General features: G+C 59.3%; 1 protein-coding gene across 1 annotated transcript in view; it reads right to left on the reverse strand.

Annotated features, from left to right (window-relative positions):
• Positions 1 to 11762, reverse strand: part of HMCN2 (hemicentin 2) — a 141516-nt gene that overhangs the window by 27888 nt on the left and 101866 nt on the right. The window contains exons 63-76 of the mRNA XM_021713744.1: positions 11303 to 11400; positions 10558 to 10824; positions 9612 to 9802; positions 9134 to 9215; positions 8896 to 9031; positions 8257 to 8399; positions 8034 to 8178; positions 7124 to 7251; positions 6225 to 6381; positions 4464 to 4585; positions 3140 to 3304; positions 1327 to 1434; positions 607 to 741; positions 87 to 221 (exon numbers count right to left, since the gene is read on the reverse strand). Of these exons, the coding sequence (XP_021569419.1) occupies positions 87 to 221; positions 607 to 741; positions 1327 to 1434; positions 3140 to 3304; positions 4464 to 4585; positions 6225 to 6381; positions 7124 to 7251; positions 8034 to 8178; positions 8257 to 8399; positions 8896 to 9031; positions 9134 to 9215; positions 9612 to 9802; positions 10558 to 10824; positions 11303 to 11400 (2012 nt within the window). The remainder of the gene's footprint in view (positions 1 to 86; positions 222 to 606; positions 742 to 1326; positions 1435 to 3139; positions 3305 to 4463; positions 4586 to 6224; positions 6382 to 7123; positions 7252 to 8033; positions 8179 to 8256; positions 8400 to 8895; positions 9032 to 9133; positions 9216 to 9611; positions 9803 to 10557; positions 10825 to 11302; positions 11401 to 11762) is intronic.

Below are 11762 nucleotides of genomic sequence, written 5' to 3' on the forward strand. Positions count from 1 at the left end.
GAGGAAGGGATGCAGGGATGGGCCCTGCCGGTCAGGGAGGGGGAAGGTTGAAGAAGCCTGGAAGGCCCCGGGGTCCCCAGGCCCACCTTGCACCACCAGCCGCGTTTTCCCCATGGCGCTGCCCGCGCTGTTCTGGGCGATGCAGAAATAGTTTCCGGCATCCTCAGGGCGGGTGTGGGCGATGTGCAGCTCCCCGCTGGGTAGAACCCGGGCACCGGTGCCTGGATATCGGGGAAGGAAACCAGAGTGGGGGGGACGGAGAGCCCGAGGAGGGGAGGGGGCAGCTTGGCTGATCTGACAGGCAGCGGATGACTTGCTGGGGCTACAGAGTGACCAAGTGATCGGAGGAGCCCGGAAGCCTGGCCTGGTGCCCACCCCAGTCGCCTCCTGCTCCCCTGACCCTGTACTCAGCCACCAAGTGAGAGCTCAGAGAGAATCTCAAGCCTCGGTGATGGTGACGGCAGAAGGGGGGCGCGGGGAGGGCGTCTGGCAGGCCAGGGGCCTTCTGGGACCAGGCGCAGGTCTGCAGAGTCCCCTGGGGCAGGAAGGGGGGGCCCCAGGCCCCACGCCATTCCTCCCCCCAGGCTGGCTGGCAGGGAGACTCACCTGCAGGGATGCTGAGCCCTTCCTTCTGCCAGGTGATGGCCGGCCGGGGGATGCCTGAGGCCTCGCAGGGCAGCAACACCTCCTCCTCCACCACCGCCCAAACCACGCTGGGCAGAGGCTTCACCACGGGGGAGGCTGCAAGGACAGGGGTGCAGAGGCCCCGGGGATGCCTTCAACACCAGCTCCTCCAACCAGGGGACCTCTGAGCACCAGGAAGAGAGACCTCTAAAGGGAACAGGAAGGCCAGGTGCGGTGACTCAAGCCTGTAATCCCAGCCCTTTGGGAGGCCAAGGCGGGAGGATTGCTTGAGCCCAGCAGTTCGAGAATAGCCGGGGCAGCATAGCAAGACTTCATCTCTACCACAAAATTTTTAAAAATCCGACAGGCGTGGCAGCACACGCCTGCAGTCCCAGCTGCCCGGGAGGCTGAAGAGGGAGGCTCGCCTGAGCCCAGGAGGTGGAGGCTGTGGTGAGCTGTGACTGTGCCACTGCGCTCCAGCGTGGACAACAGAGTGAGACCCTGACTCAAAAAATAAAATAAAATAAATAAAACAGAGGGAACAGGGAGTCATGGAAACCTTATATGGGGACAGCTTCTCGCTCCCAAAGGATCCCACTGGAGGCAAGTCAGGCACCCGGGACCTGGGCCTCAGTTCGACACCGAGCCCCACCTGCCTCCAGCCCCCACCTGCTCCCCCACCTCAGGGCCACCGACGCTTACCTTGCACGGTGAGGAACACATGCTTGTGGGCCACGCCGGCGGAGTTGCGGGCCGTGCAGGTGTAGCGGCCGGTGTGGATGGGCAGGGCGTGCCCGATCTCCAGGGCGCCTGTGGGCCAAGCAGTCATGGAGGGCGTGAGGGGTGAAGGGGTCAGGGACAGAGGGCCCGGGGATGGGCGTGGCATACCCGGTGTGGCATCCCCCACCCCGATGTCGGTGTGCGCCACTCAACCTGCCTCGCCTGCCCATTTGTACATGGCATGAGAGGGTCAGACGGCGTGGGAGCCTGGGTTCTAGGACTGCCTCTGCTCCCTGCCCGAAGCATAATCATGGGCGAGTTCCTTTCACTCGCTGGGTTTCAGTTTCCCCATGGGCCCGACAAAGAGTCAGACAAGATGGTCTCCAGACCCAGCTGGCTGTGAAGTTCCAGAATCTGTCACTGTTCTGCCTAGAATCTCAGCCCACGATTCCATACTTTGCTGTTCTCATCCTGCTCCACTAAACACTCACCTCCTTTAGGAGGTCTGCCAGGATTTCTAACTCCTCTGTCATCCCTTTGCCCACCTAGCCTTAGCCTTGCTGATTCAATAAGCACCATTTTAGCCTTTCCGGACTGCAGGCTGCACCTTGGTGGTCTTCTAAATTGTCCTGCGTGGCCCCCTGGGCTTGGTTTACTTGTTGGGTTTTGCCGTAAGTACGTATTAGGAAGAAGAGTCTGAAAAGCACAGATCTGGCCGGTGGTTCCTAGACCTTAGGATTTCACTAAGTAACCAATGAACAAATAAATTTAATTTCAAGACTCCCCAAATTGTTTTCAAATTTTTATCTATTTATTTACTTACTTATTTGTTTGTTTATTTGAGTCAGGGTCTCACTCTGTTGCCCAGGCTGGAGTGCAGTGGCACCTTCGTGGCTCACCACAGCCTTAACCTCCTGGGCTCAGGCGATCCTCTCACCTCAGTCTCCTGAATAGCTGGGACTACAGGCATGTGCCACCACACCCAGCTCATTTTTGATTTCTTTGCAGAGATGAGGTGTCGCTATGTTGCCCAGGATGGTTTAGAACTCCTGGCCTCAAGCAATCCTCCCGCCTCATCCTTCCAAAGTGCTGGGGTTACAGGCATGAGTCACTACACCCAGGCTTTTTTACTCTGACAACGAAGTTGTTTAAAAAATCACCATCTACTGTTACCCGAATTTCATCAAAGAAAGAAACTTTCAACACCAAAAGATTAAGAGCACAATTTGAGAACAAAGGACAAGCCTTTTTTCTTTTCTTTTTTTTGAGTCAGAGTCTCACTCCATCGCCGAGACCGGAGTGCAGTGGCACACTCACGGCCCCCCAGCCTCTGCTGGGTTCAGGCGATCCTTCGCCTCAGCCTTCCAAGGGGCTGGAACTACAGCTGTGTACCACCACATCTGGCTAATTTTTGATTTATTGTAGAGATGAGGCCTCGCCAAGTTGCCCAAGTTGGTCTCAAGCCTGTGGGCTCAGGCAATCGTCCTGAGATTACAGGTGTGAGCCACTGCGCCCGGCCAGGACAAGACTTTAACGAGGCTTCTGGAAACTCCCCAGGAGCGATTACTTTTCGCATCTTGCCATGAAACAGTACTGAGTTGCCAGCAAGCCTCAGGGAACCACTGATGGATCTCAACCCTGCACTGCACAGAGCACCCTGAGGCTCAGAGAGGGAGAGGGCGTTCTCCCAGGTCACACAGCGTGGGAACGGCAGAACCAGGCCAGAACCGTCCCCCTTGTCTTCGCCCACCCTCCGAGGTCCCCAGTGGAGCGCCCGGGGCTTCCCCGAACCTACCGGAAGGTGAGACTCGGTAGCCGCTCCCCCGCAGCCCCAGCTGGGCACCCGCCTTGCTCCAGGACACGGCCGGGGCTGGCACGCCTGTGCTGTGGCACGTGAGCACCACGGGCGCCATCCTGGTCGCCGTGAAGTCGGTCTGGTCGTCGGCGATGGTGGGGGGCACTGAAAGCCAGGACAAGGCTTGAGGGGCCCTGCTGGGGCGCCCGGGGAACTCATGGCCTTGGTGGGGGGGGGGCTAGGACTCAAGGGCCAGGGAGGGAAGCAGCAGAGGAGAAGCTGCATCCGCCCACTCAGCAAACAGGTTGGGCACAGAGACAGTCACGGACAGTTTCCTCCCTCCCTCCCTTCCTCTCTCTCTCTCAACTCTCTCTCTCTTTGAGTCAGGGTCTCACTCTGTCGCCCAGGCTGGAATGCAGTGGCACAACTGCCGCTCACCACAGTCCCCGTCTCCTGGGCTCAGGCAATCCTCCCACCACAGCCTCCTGAGTAGCTAGGACTACAGGTGCACGCCACCACACTTGAATAATTTATTTTTTATTTTTTTTATAGAGATGAGGTCTTGCTATGTTCCCCAGGCTGGTCGCAAACTCCTGGGCTCAAGTGATCTTCCTGCCTCGGTCTCCCAAAGTGCTGGGATTACAGGCGTGAGCCACCACACCCGGCCATGGACAGCTTTCTATAGAGATGACTGTCCCGTAACGTCACAGAGTGCAATTCCATGAGAGAAGGGGCTTTGAGGGAATTATCCTACTCAGAGTGGGGGAGGCCAGAGAAGACCTCTGAGGAAAGCAGTGTTTAACCTGAAATCTGAAGGAAAAGCGGGTGTTGCCTGTGTGAAGGGAAGTGCCTGGCAGAAGGAACAGCATGTGCATAGGCCCTCAGGCAAGGAACAAAAAGCTGAGCCACACCACCGGACCCCAGCGCGAGGCAGGCCTGGGGTGAGCTGAGGAGGGGCGGAGGGGTTGGCTGGGCCAGACCATAGGACCTTGCAGGCCCAGGTGAAATCTTGTCTTCTCTCCCGAGGGCAGTGGGCAGCCATGAGGGAGCGCCTTTGAACTGGGTGATGATGCCAAATTTGGGTTTAGATCATTCTGGGCTGGGGAGAGGCCTTTCCTATGAGCTCCCTTGTTCCAGGAGCTGCGTTGGAGCTGGGGTTATGTTAGTGAGGGTAGGCAGGATTCAAGCGGGCTTCCTGGAGGAGGTTCTATGCAACGAAGGAAGGCTGGAAGGAGTCAGCCAATTCCCTGCAGGCAGGAGAGCCCCCGAGAACAGGAAGGCGCTGCCCCCACCCAGAGCCTCCTCACCTCCTGCCCCGACTCACCTAGAACAGTCACCTGATAGAGCTTGCGGGCCTCACCCACCTCGTTGCTCGCCACACACTCAAACTGGGCGGAGTCCTGGGGGCCGGGGGCCGTGAGCAGCAGGGCATTGGAAGGCAGGAGCCTGGGACGGACAGACAGACGGCTGGTGACCGGCCGTGCTGACCCGAGCCAGCCAGGGCCTTCCTACTGGGGCAGCCTTGACCTGGGGGTCTCACAGCCATTTCCCCTCCCTGTATCTGGGCCCCAGCCCTGACACCAGGCGTGTCTTCTAGAAGTTCTACCCTCAAAGGCCTGGCTGTTGGGTTTGTGGGTGAATTGCGTTTTCCTCCTTGTGTTTCTTTCCTTCTTTCTTTTTTTGGAGTCAGGGTCTCTCCCCGTCACCCAGGCTGGAGTGCAGTGGCACAATCATGGCTCACGGCACCCTCGACCTCCTGGGCTCAGGCGATCCTCCAACCTCAGCCTTCTGAGTAGCTGGAACTATAGGCGCATGCCCCCACACTCAGCTAATTTTTTGATTTACTATAGAAAGGAGGTCTCACCAAGTTGCCCAGGCTGGTCTCAAACCTGCGGGCTCAGGCAATCCTCTTGCCTCAGCCTCCCAAAGTGCTGGGATTACAGATATGAGCCACCACGCCCAGCCATCCCTGTTTCTCTATGACCCTGAGTGTTTGCCGCAATCACCATCTATGATCATTTGTATAACAGCAAGCACAGTCAAGTTCCCAGTTAGAAATCTCCAGCTCACTGAGCGTCTGTTCTGACATCAGCTCCATGGCGGCCCGGTACCCAACACAACCAAGATTCGGGGAACTCACTGCTGACTGGACTCCTTCAAGTTCCCAGTGGTCATTTAATGATCAGCTGCCTTTGAGAAACGGAGAGACTGAGGCTCCCCGAGTGGTCACGTGCCCAGACGCAGTGGCACGAGCTCAGGCCTCCACGATCTGTTTGCATTTTATTTATTTTATTTTATTTTTGGGCCAAAGTCTCACTCTGTCACTCAGGCTGGAGTGCAGTGGCACGATCATGGCTCACTGCAACCTTGACCTCTTGGGCTCAGGCAATCCTCCTCCCTCAATCTCCTGAGTAGTTGAGACTACAGGTGTGAACAACCGTGCCCGGCTAATTTTTTTTTTTGAGTTGGAATCTCACTCGGTCGCCCAGACTGGAGTGCCGTGGCTGCTCCCGGCCACCACAGCCTCACCTGCTGGGCTCCGGCAATCCTTCCACCTCAGCCTTCCGAGTAGCCGGAATTACAGGCGTGCGCTACCACGCCCGGCTGATTTTTTGATTTATTGTAGAGATGCGTCTCGCTGCCCAGGCGGGTCTCGAACCCACGGACTCAGGCAATCCACTACCTCAGCCTCCCAAAGGCGCGGGATTACAGGCTGAGCCACTGAGCCCTGCCCGGCTAATTTTTAAAATTTTTTTTATAGAGACGAGGCCTCACTTGGTTGCCCAGACTGATTTCGAACTCCTGGCCTCAAGCAATCCTCTGCCTCAACCTCCCAAAGTGCTGGGATTACAGGTATGAGCCACTGTGCCCAGTTCTACGTTTTGTTTGTAGACAAGTAGTGACTGTGATGGACACAGAAGTCAAATGGATTCTCTGTTTGGTTGTGTTTCCCCCATGCCCTCACCCCCACCTCCTCCCCAGACCCCAAGGTTGAGACCCAAGTTCACTCCGCCCCCTCAGTGAGCCTGGCCTGCCCCCCGACCCCGAGTGTCTCAGGAAGCCACCTCGAGGGCCAGCTGATTACCGGTAGGCGCCCTGCTGCAGGCGGAAGTCCAGCTTCTGTCCGTCCTTCCACCAGACTGCCAGGGGCTTGGGGGAGCCGCTGGCCTCGCAGGACAGCGAGGCCGTGGTGTGGGCGGTCAGGGTCAGGTTGGAGGGGCCCGGGGCGATGGCTGGAGGCTCTGGGGAGGGGGCAGTGGTCAGGAGACAGGGGCAGGAGGGGGCGTGGCTGGGAGCTCTGAGGCTGTGCCCAGAGGCCAAGCCAGGGCCACCACCTCCAACCCATCCCGAAAGGTGCAGAGAAAGAGGGCCTGGGACACGCCCAAGGCAGAGGTTCCCACAGCCTCCTGGAGCTCATCCCTGACCTGGCACCCCTTCCCCACCTCTCCTTGGCCCATTAGCCTCCACTGAGGCTAGTGCCTACCAGTGTGGCCTCCCATTAGAGTGGGGGGAGATTCTAGCCTCTGACTCGAGTGATTTTGCTTTGTTTTGATACAGGCTCTCTCTGTCACCCAGGCTGGAGTGCAGTGGCACAATCGTAGCTCACTGCAGCCTTAACCTTCTGGGCTCAGGTGATCCTCCTGACTCAGCCTCCCAAGTAGCTGGGACTACAGGTGCGTGCCACCACACTTGGCAAATTTTTAAATTCTTTTTGTAGAGTTGAGGTCTTGCTCTGTTGCCCAGGCTGGACTTGAACTCCTAGGCTCAAGCGATCCTCCTGCTTCAGCCTCCCAAAGTGCTAGGATGACAGGCATGAGCTACCATGCCTGACCCAAAACTTTTATTGATGGGCTTCATAAACACATTTGAAGACCACTGCTCTTGGTTTCTGACAGCTGGGATGACCCAGATACTAGGCAGGACTGGACCCTGGCAGGGACTGGATGCTGAAAGTGGGGAACACGCCTTCTCTGGTCCACCTACCAAAGACCTGGAGGTCACGGCCCTGCCGATCAGAGCCGGCGGAGTTGGATGCCAGGCAGAGGTAGTGGCCGGCGTCCTGGGCCAGGACTGGCTGGATCCTCAGGGAACCCTCGGGCAGCACTTCCAACCTGGAAGGAGGGAGGGGTTGCCATGGAGACTGGCAGGCCAGAGGGGCCCTAGAAGAGCTGTCTCCAGCAAGTGGGGCCCGAGAGGGGCTGTCTCCAGCAAGCCTTCCTCTGTCCCCCATTCTCCCAGCAAAAGAATGCTAACTCTAGAGTCAGAGTCCTCAATCTCCAAGGTCAAGCTCACAGCCACGGGCAGCTCCCTATATCCCAAGCCAGCATTAGAAAGATCCAGAAAGGGTCTGCTTTGGGCCTTCCATGCTCCTGCTTGGGCCTAGCCTCTCCTGAAAGGCAGCAGGCAGTGGCCCCCCAACTCCTTCTGAGGGTGGCCTCTGGGTCTGAGAAATGCCCTTCCCAAGGGCCGTGTCCATACTGTGCAATCCCGCCCCCAGCCACAGCTGATTGGCCTGGGCATGTGCAAGTCACTCAGGCTGGGCCAGTGGCATTCTCTGCCCTGGGAATTTGGAATTGGGTTCCCAGATAGCTTGCTAGGCTCCACAGATGATATGAGCTGAAGAGCTGCAATCTTGGGGGCTGTGGGGGTGTTGGGAGGACATTTTGCTATGTTCACAGAACGTGAAAGAGAGAGAAAGAAAAGAGAGACATGAAACCCACACACAGAAGAAGAGATTTGCAAGAGCCCTCAGCAAGTGGCTGGCCCATCCTTGTGTTCTGAGAGCCACCCATGTCCTGATGATAACGTCGCTTTTCGGCTCCAACCACCCAAGTGGGTTTCTGCTCACGACCCACAGAGGCACCCGAGACCCTCCCCTCCTCCCAGCTCCCACCTGGGGCTCCCGGGATCCAGGGGGGCTCCGTCCTTCCGCCAGCTCACAAAGGGTGGGGGTGCGCCATCGGCCTGGCAGGGCAGCAGGGCCGTCTGGTTGATCGAGGCGTTCACCACGGCCGGTCCTGGTCGGATGGTGGGCACCGCTGGGGAGGGACACAGAGGGAGTGGGGCTGGGAGCCTGTGGCTCTGCACGGGTGGGGGGGTGGGCGCTCCACACTCACTGTGGATGTCCACGCGGAAGGCCACGCTGGTGCTGCCTGCGGCGTTGCGGGCCGTGCAGCTGTAGTCGCCGCTGTCCGCCGTGCTCAGGGCCTGCAGCTGGAGGAACCTGCCCTGCTTGGGGAACTGGGTGTGGGCGTCCGCCAGCAGAGCCCACAGGGGGAGAGATGCCCATCAGCCCCCGGGCACCAAGGAACCCAGAAGGCTAGACGGTGGCCTCCATTCGAGGCTGGCCTCAGTGTCCTCAGTGCTGAGGACCCACTGAGGAGACAAACGCTCCTCCAGGAGGAAATGGGCACTCGGTCCCAAGAGCCAAATCTACAGCCCTTGAGTCCACAGCAGCAAGCTGGTCCCGTTTCAGGGATGAGCACAGAGAGGCTCGGTCACTGGCCCCAGGACAGACAGTCACTCTGAAGGAACCGTGGCAAGAACATGGGCATGTGCTTCAGAAACCCTGTGTGCCCAGAGCCTTGCCTCAGTGTCCCCATCTGTAAAATGGGAATGCCAATAACCACAGCGGTAGGGGATGTCCCAAAGTGCTGCTCAGAGCAGCCCTTGGTACCCGGGATCTGGCCTGCTCAGGGTCTGGGGCCTGTGAGAGACAGAAGGCAGCGTCCCGGGGTCCCCTGCTGGCGCCCACCTGCAGCAGGACGCCGTCTCGGTGCCACTCGATCTCGGGCGCTGGTTCCGCCTCCACTGAGCACTCCAGGACCAGCTGCCCCGGGGCCAGGCCGACCACGGAGCGGGGGCCTCGGGGCCCAACCACATTCGGAGGGGCTGAGGAGGTGGGGGTATAAGAGGATATGAGGGGGGACCCAGGGGACCTACCCCCGCTGCAGGCCCCACCCTGCCTTCCACCCTGCCCCCCACGCCTCCTACCTTGAACCCTGACCCGGAAGCTCTTCTCAACTTCCCCCGCGGGGCTCTCGGCCAGGCAGGTGTACAGCCCGGCATCGCCCACCTGGGGACGGAGCCGAGTGAGCCGCTGCCCCTGGCCCCAGCCTGTCCACCTCCCATCCTATTTTCCTTCCTACGCAACCGGGGACCCAGGATTCAAACTCAGGCCTCGAAGTCTGCAGTCTGCCTTCCCAGCCAAGCCACACCCCTCTCTGGAAGTCTCTCCCTCCATCTCACTCTTGCTTTGGGGCTGGTGCAAGGCCTACCTCTTCCTGGAAGTCCCCCTTGACTGCTTCTCTGGCCTGGATGGGGAGTGTCCCGGCTTTGGTACCCGCCTGGGCCCTGACCCCCCGAGGAGGAGCTCAGCCAAGACTTGCCCACTGCCCGCTGGTCTGGGGAAGCTGCAGCTCTCCCCCCACCCCCAGCCTCACCTCCCCAGCCCTGCGCCGGGCACCAGCACCTGAATGCCCTCCACCCGGAGCACCCGCCCGGCTCTGCTGCTGTCCTCTGGCCAGGTCAGGGCCCGCCCGTCCTTATGCCAGGTGACGTTGGGCTGGGGGGTGCCCCGGGCATCACAGAGGAGCTCCATGACGGTTCCAGGGGTCAGCAACAGCTCCGCAGGCTGGCCCCCATCCTCGATGTGGGGGGGGTCTGCAAGACACCCCGCGGTGGGTCCACCCTGGCCCGGGGCACTGTGGGTTGGGGTTTCTCCTGTTCCCCCACCGCACCATCCAGATGCGGGCAGCAGATGGGGCCAGAAGCAGAGAAGGGGTGGGGTCGGAAGGGCCTGGAAACCTCAGGCTGGAGTGCCCAGGCTGGAGTGCCGTGACACGGTCAGAGCACATTGCGGCCTCCAACTCCTGGGTTCAAGCAATCCTCCTGCATCAAACTCCCCAATAGCTGGAATTACAGGTGTGTGCCACCACACCCAGCTAATTTTTAAAATTTCTTTGCAGAGACAGTGTCTCACTATGTAACCCAGGCTGGTCCTGAACGCCTGGGCTCGAGAGATCCTCCCGCTTTGGCCTCCCAAGGTGTTGGGATTCCAGCCATGAGCCACCACACCCGGCTCATTTGTGCTTTAAAGCCAGCGAGGATGAGGAATGGAGGGGGACACACAACCGACACCCATTTTGCCACTCTGACACTTGCTGATGTGGTACTGAGTCTCAGGGCTCTGCCCCCAGATTTTGGCAGCCCTTCTTACTTCTGCCACCAAGGTTGGGTGGACAAGACAGAGGGACACAGCCCCAAGAGGATCAGACATCTCGGCCACCCTCTCCCCACAGGTCAGACCAGTGAGGTGCCCCATCCGTAACCAAGCCTGGTCTCTGAGGCCCGCTCGCAGCTGGGAACCAGCCTCCCTCACTGCCTCCCCCAGCCAGAGAAGCCACCGGAGGACCCACCCATGACGGTCAGCTGGAAATGCCTCCTGGCCTCGCCCGCTTCGCTCACGGCCAGGCAGGAGTAGGTTCCCGCATCCCCAGCTCCCACCGTCTCCAGCTGCAGGCTGGGACCTTGCTTGAGGCCCTGAGACGACAGGGGCTCCCCGTTCTTCATCCAGGACACAAGGGGCTGGGGGATGCCCCGGGCCTCGCACGGGAGGACCACCGACGAGCTGCGGACCGCCACCACGTCATTTTGGAACTCCACTGGCTCTAGGATGGGCGGCACTGTGGAGGGCAACAGGCCGGGCGGGAGTCCCTTAGTTCCATGACAAGCGGCCCCAGGACCTTGGCATGAGTTGTTCCTATTGGCCGGAATGCCTTTGACCTAGACAAGTCCTTCTCATCGCTGGTACCCAGTGTAGACCTCACCTCCTCGGGGAAGCCTCCCCTGATCCCCCAAGCCAGTTGAGGTACCCTCCTCTGTGCTCCCACAGCATCCTGTCGGTCCCCTGGTGTCACTAGTTGCCTGGAATCATGATTGTCCCTTACAGAGCTGTTTCCCCACGGGCCTCTTGAGGGCGGCCAGGGGCCACTCTGTTCCCCATGTGTCCTGTGGCCCCCAGCACACCAGACACAGTTGAGAGATGAATGAATGCACACCCCAGTGAACCAAAGATGTTTCCATCAGCTAGCAGAGGGGCCAAGGGCCTGGACTCTCGCTTGCCAAGGCCAAGGCCCCCTTTGCTCACCCCCTGCTCCGTACCGTGCACCTGCAGGGTGAAGTTCCTGTCTGCCACGCCAGCGGGGCTTGCAGCCACACAGGTGAAGACCCCAGCATCTGCCAGCTGCACCTGGGAAATTCTGGATCCAAGAGAGAGGACAGGGTAGAGGAGGGAGAGAAGAGGGAGGGGGGCGATGGTGGGGAGGGAGATGGGGAGGAAGGTGGACAGACTCTCTCCCTCTTCTTTTTTTTTCTTTTTTTTTTTTTGAGTCTGGGTCTCACTCTGTTGCCCAGGCTGGAGTACAGTGGCACAATCATGGCTCACTGCAGCCTGGGCTCAGGTAACCCTCCTGCCTCAGCCTCCTGAGTAGCTAGGACTACAAGTGTGTGCCACCACACCTGGATAATTTTTAATTTGTTTGCTTGTTTGTTTTTTTCTTTCTTTTTGAGTTGGAGTCTCACTCTGTCACCCAGACTGGACTGCAGTGGCCGCTCCCGGCCA

This window comes from Carlito syrichta, unplaced genomic scaffold, assembly GCF_000164805.1.
Source record: "Carlito syrichta isolate Samal-C Ts95f unplaced genomic scaffold, Tarsius_syrichta-2.0.1 Scaffold304709, whole genome shotgun sequence".
Taxonomy (NCBI): Eukaryota; Metazoa; Chordata; class Mammalia; order Primates; family Tarsiidae; genus Carlito; species Carlito syrichta.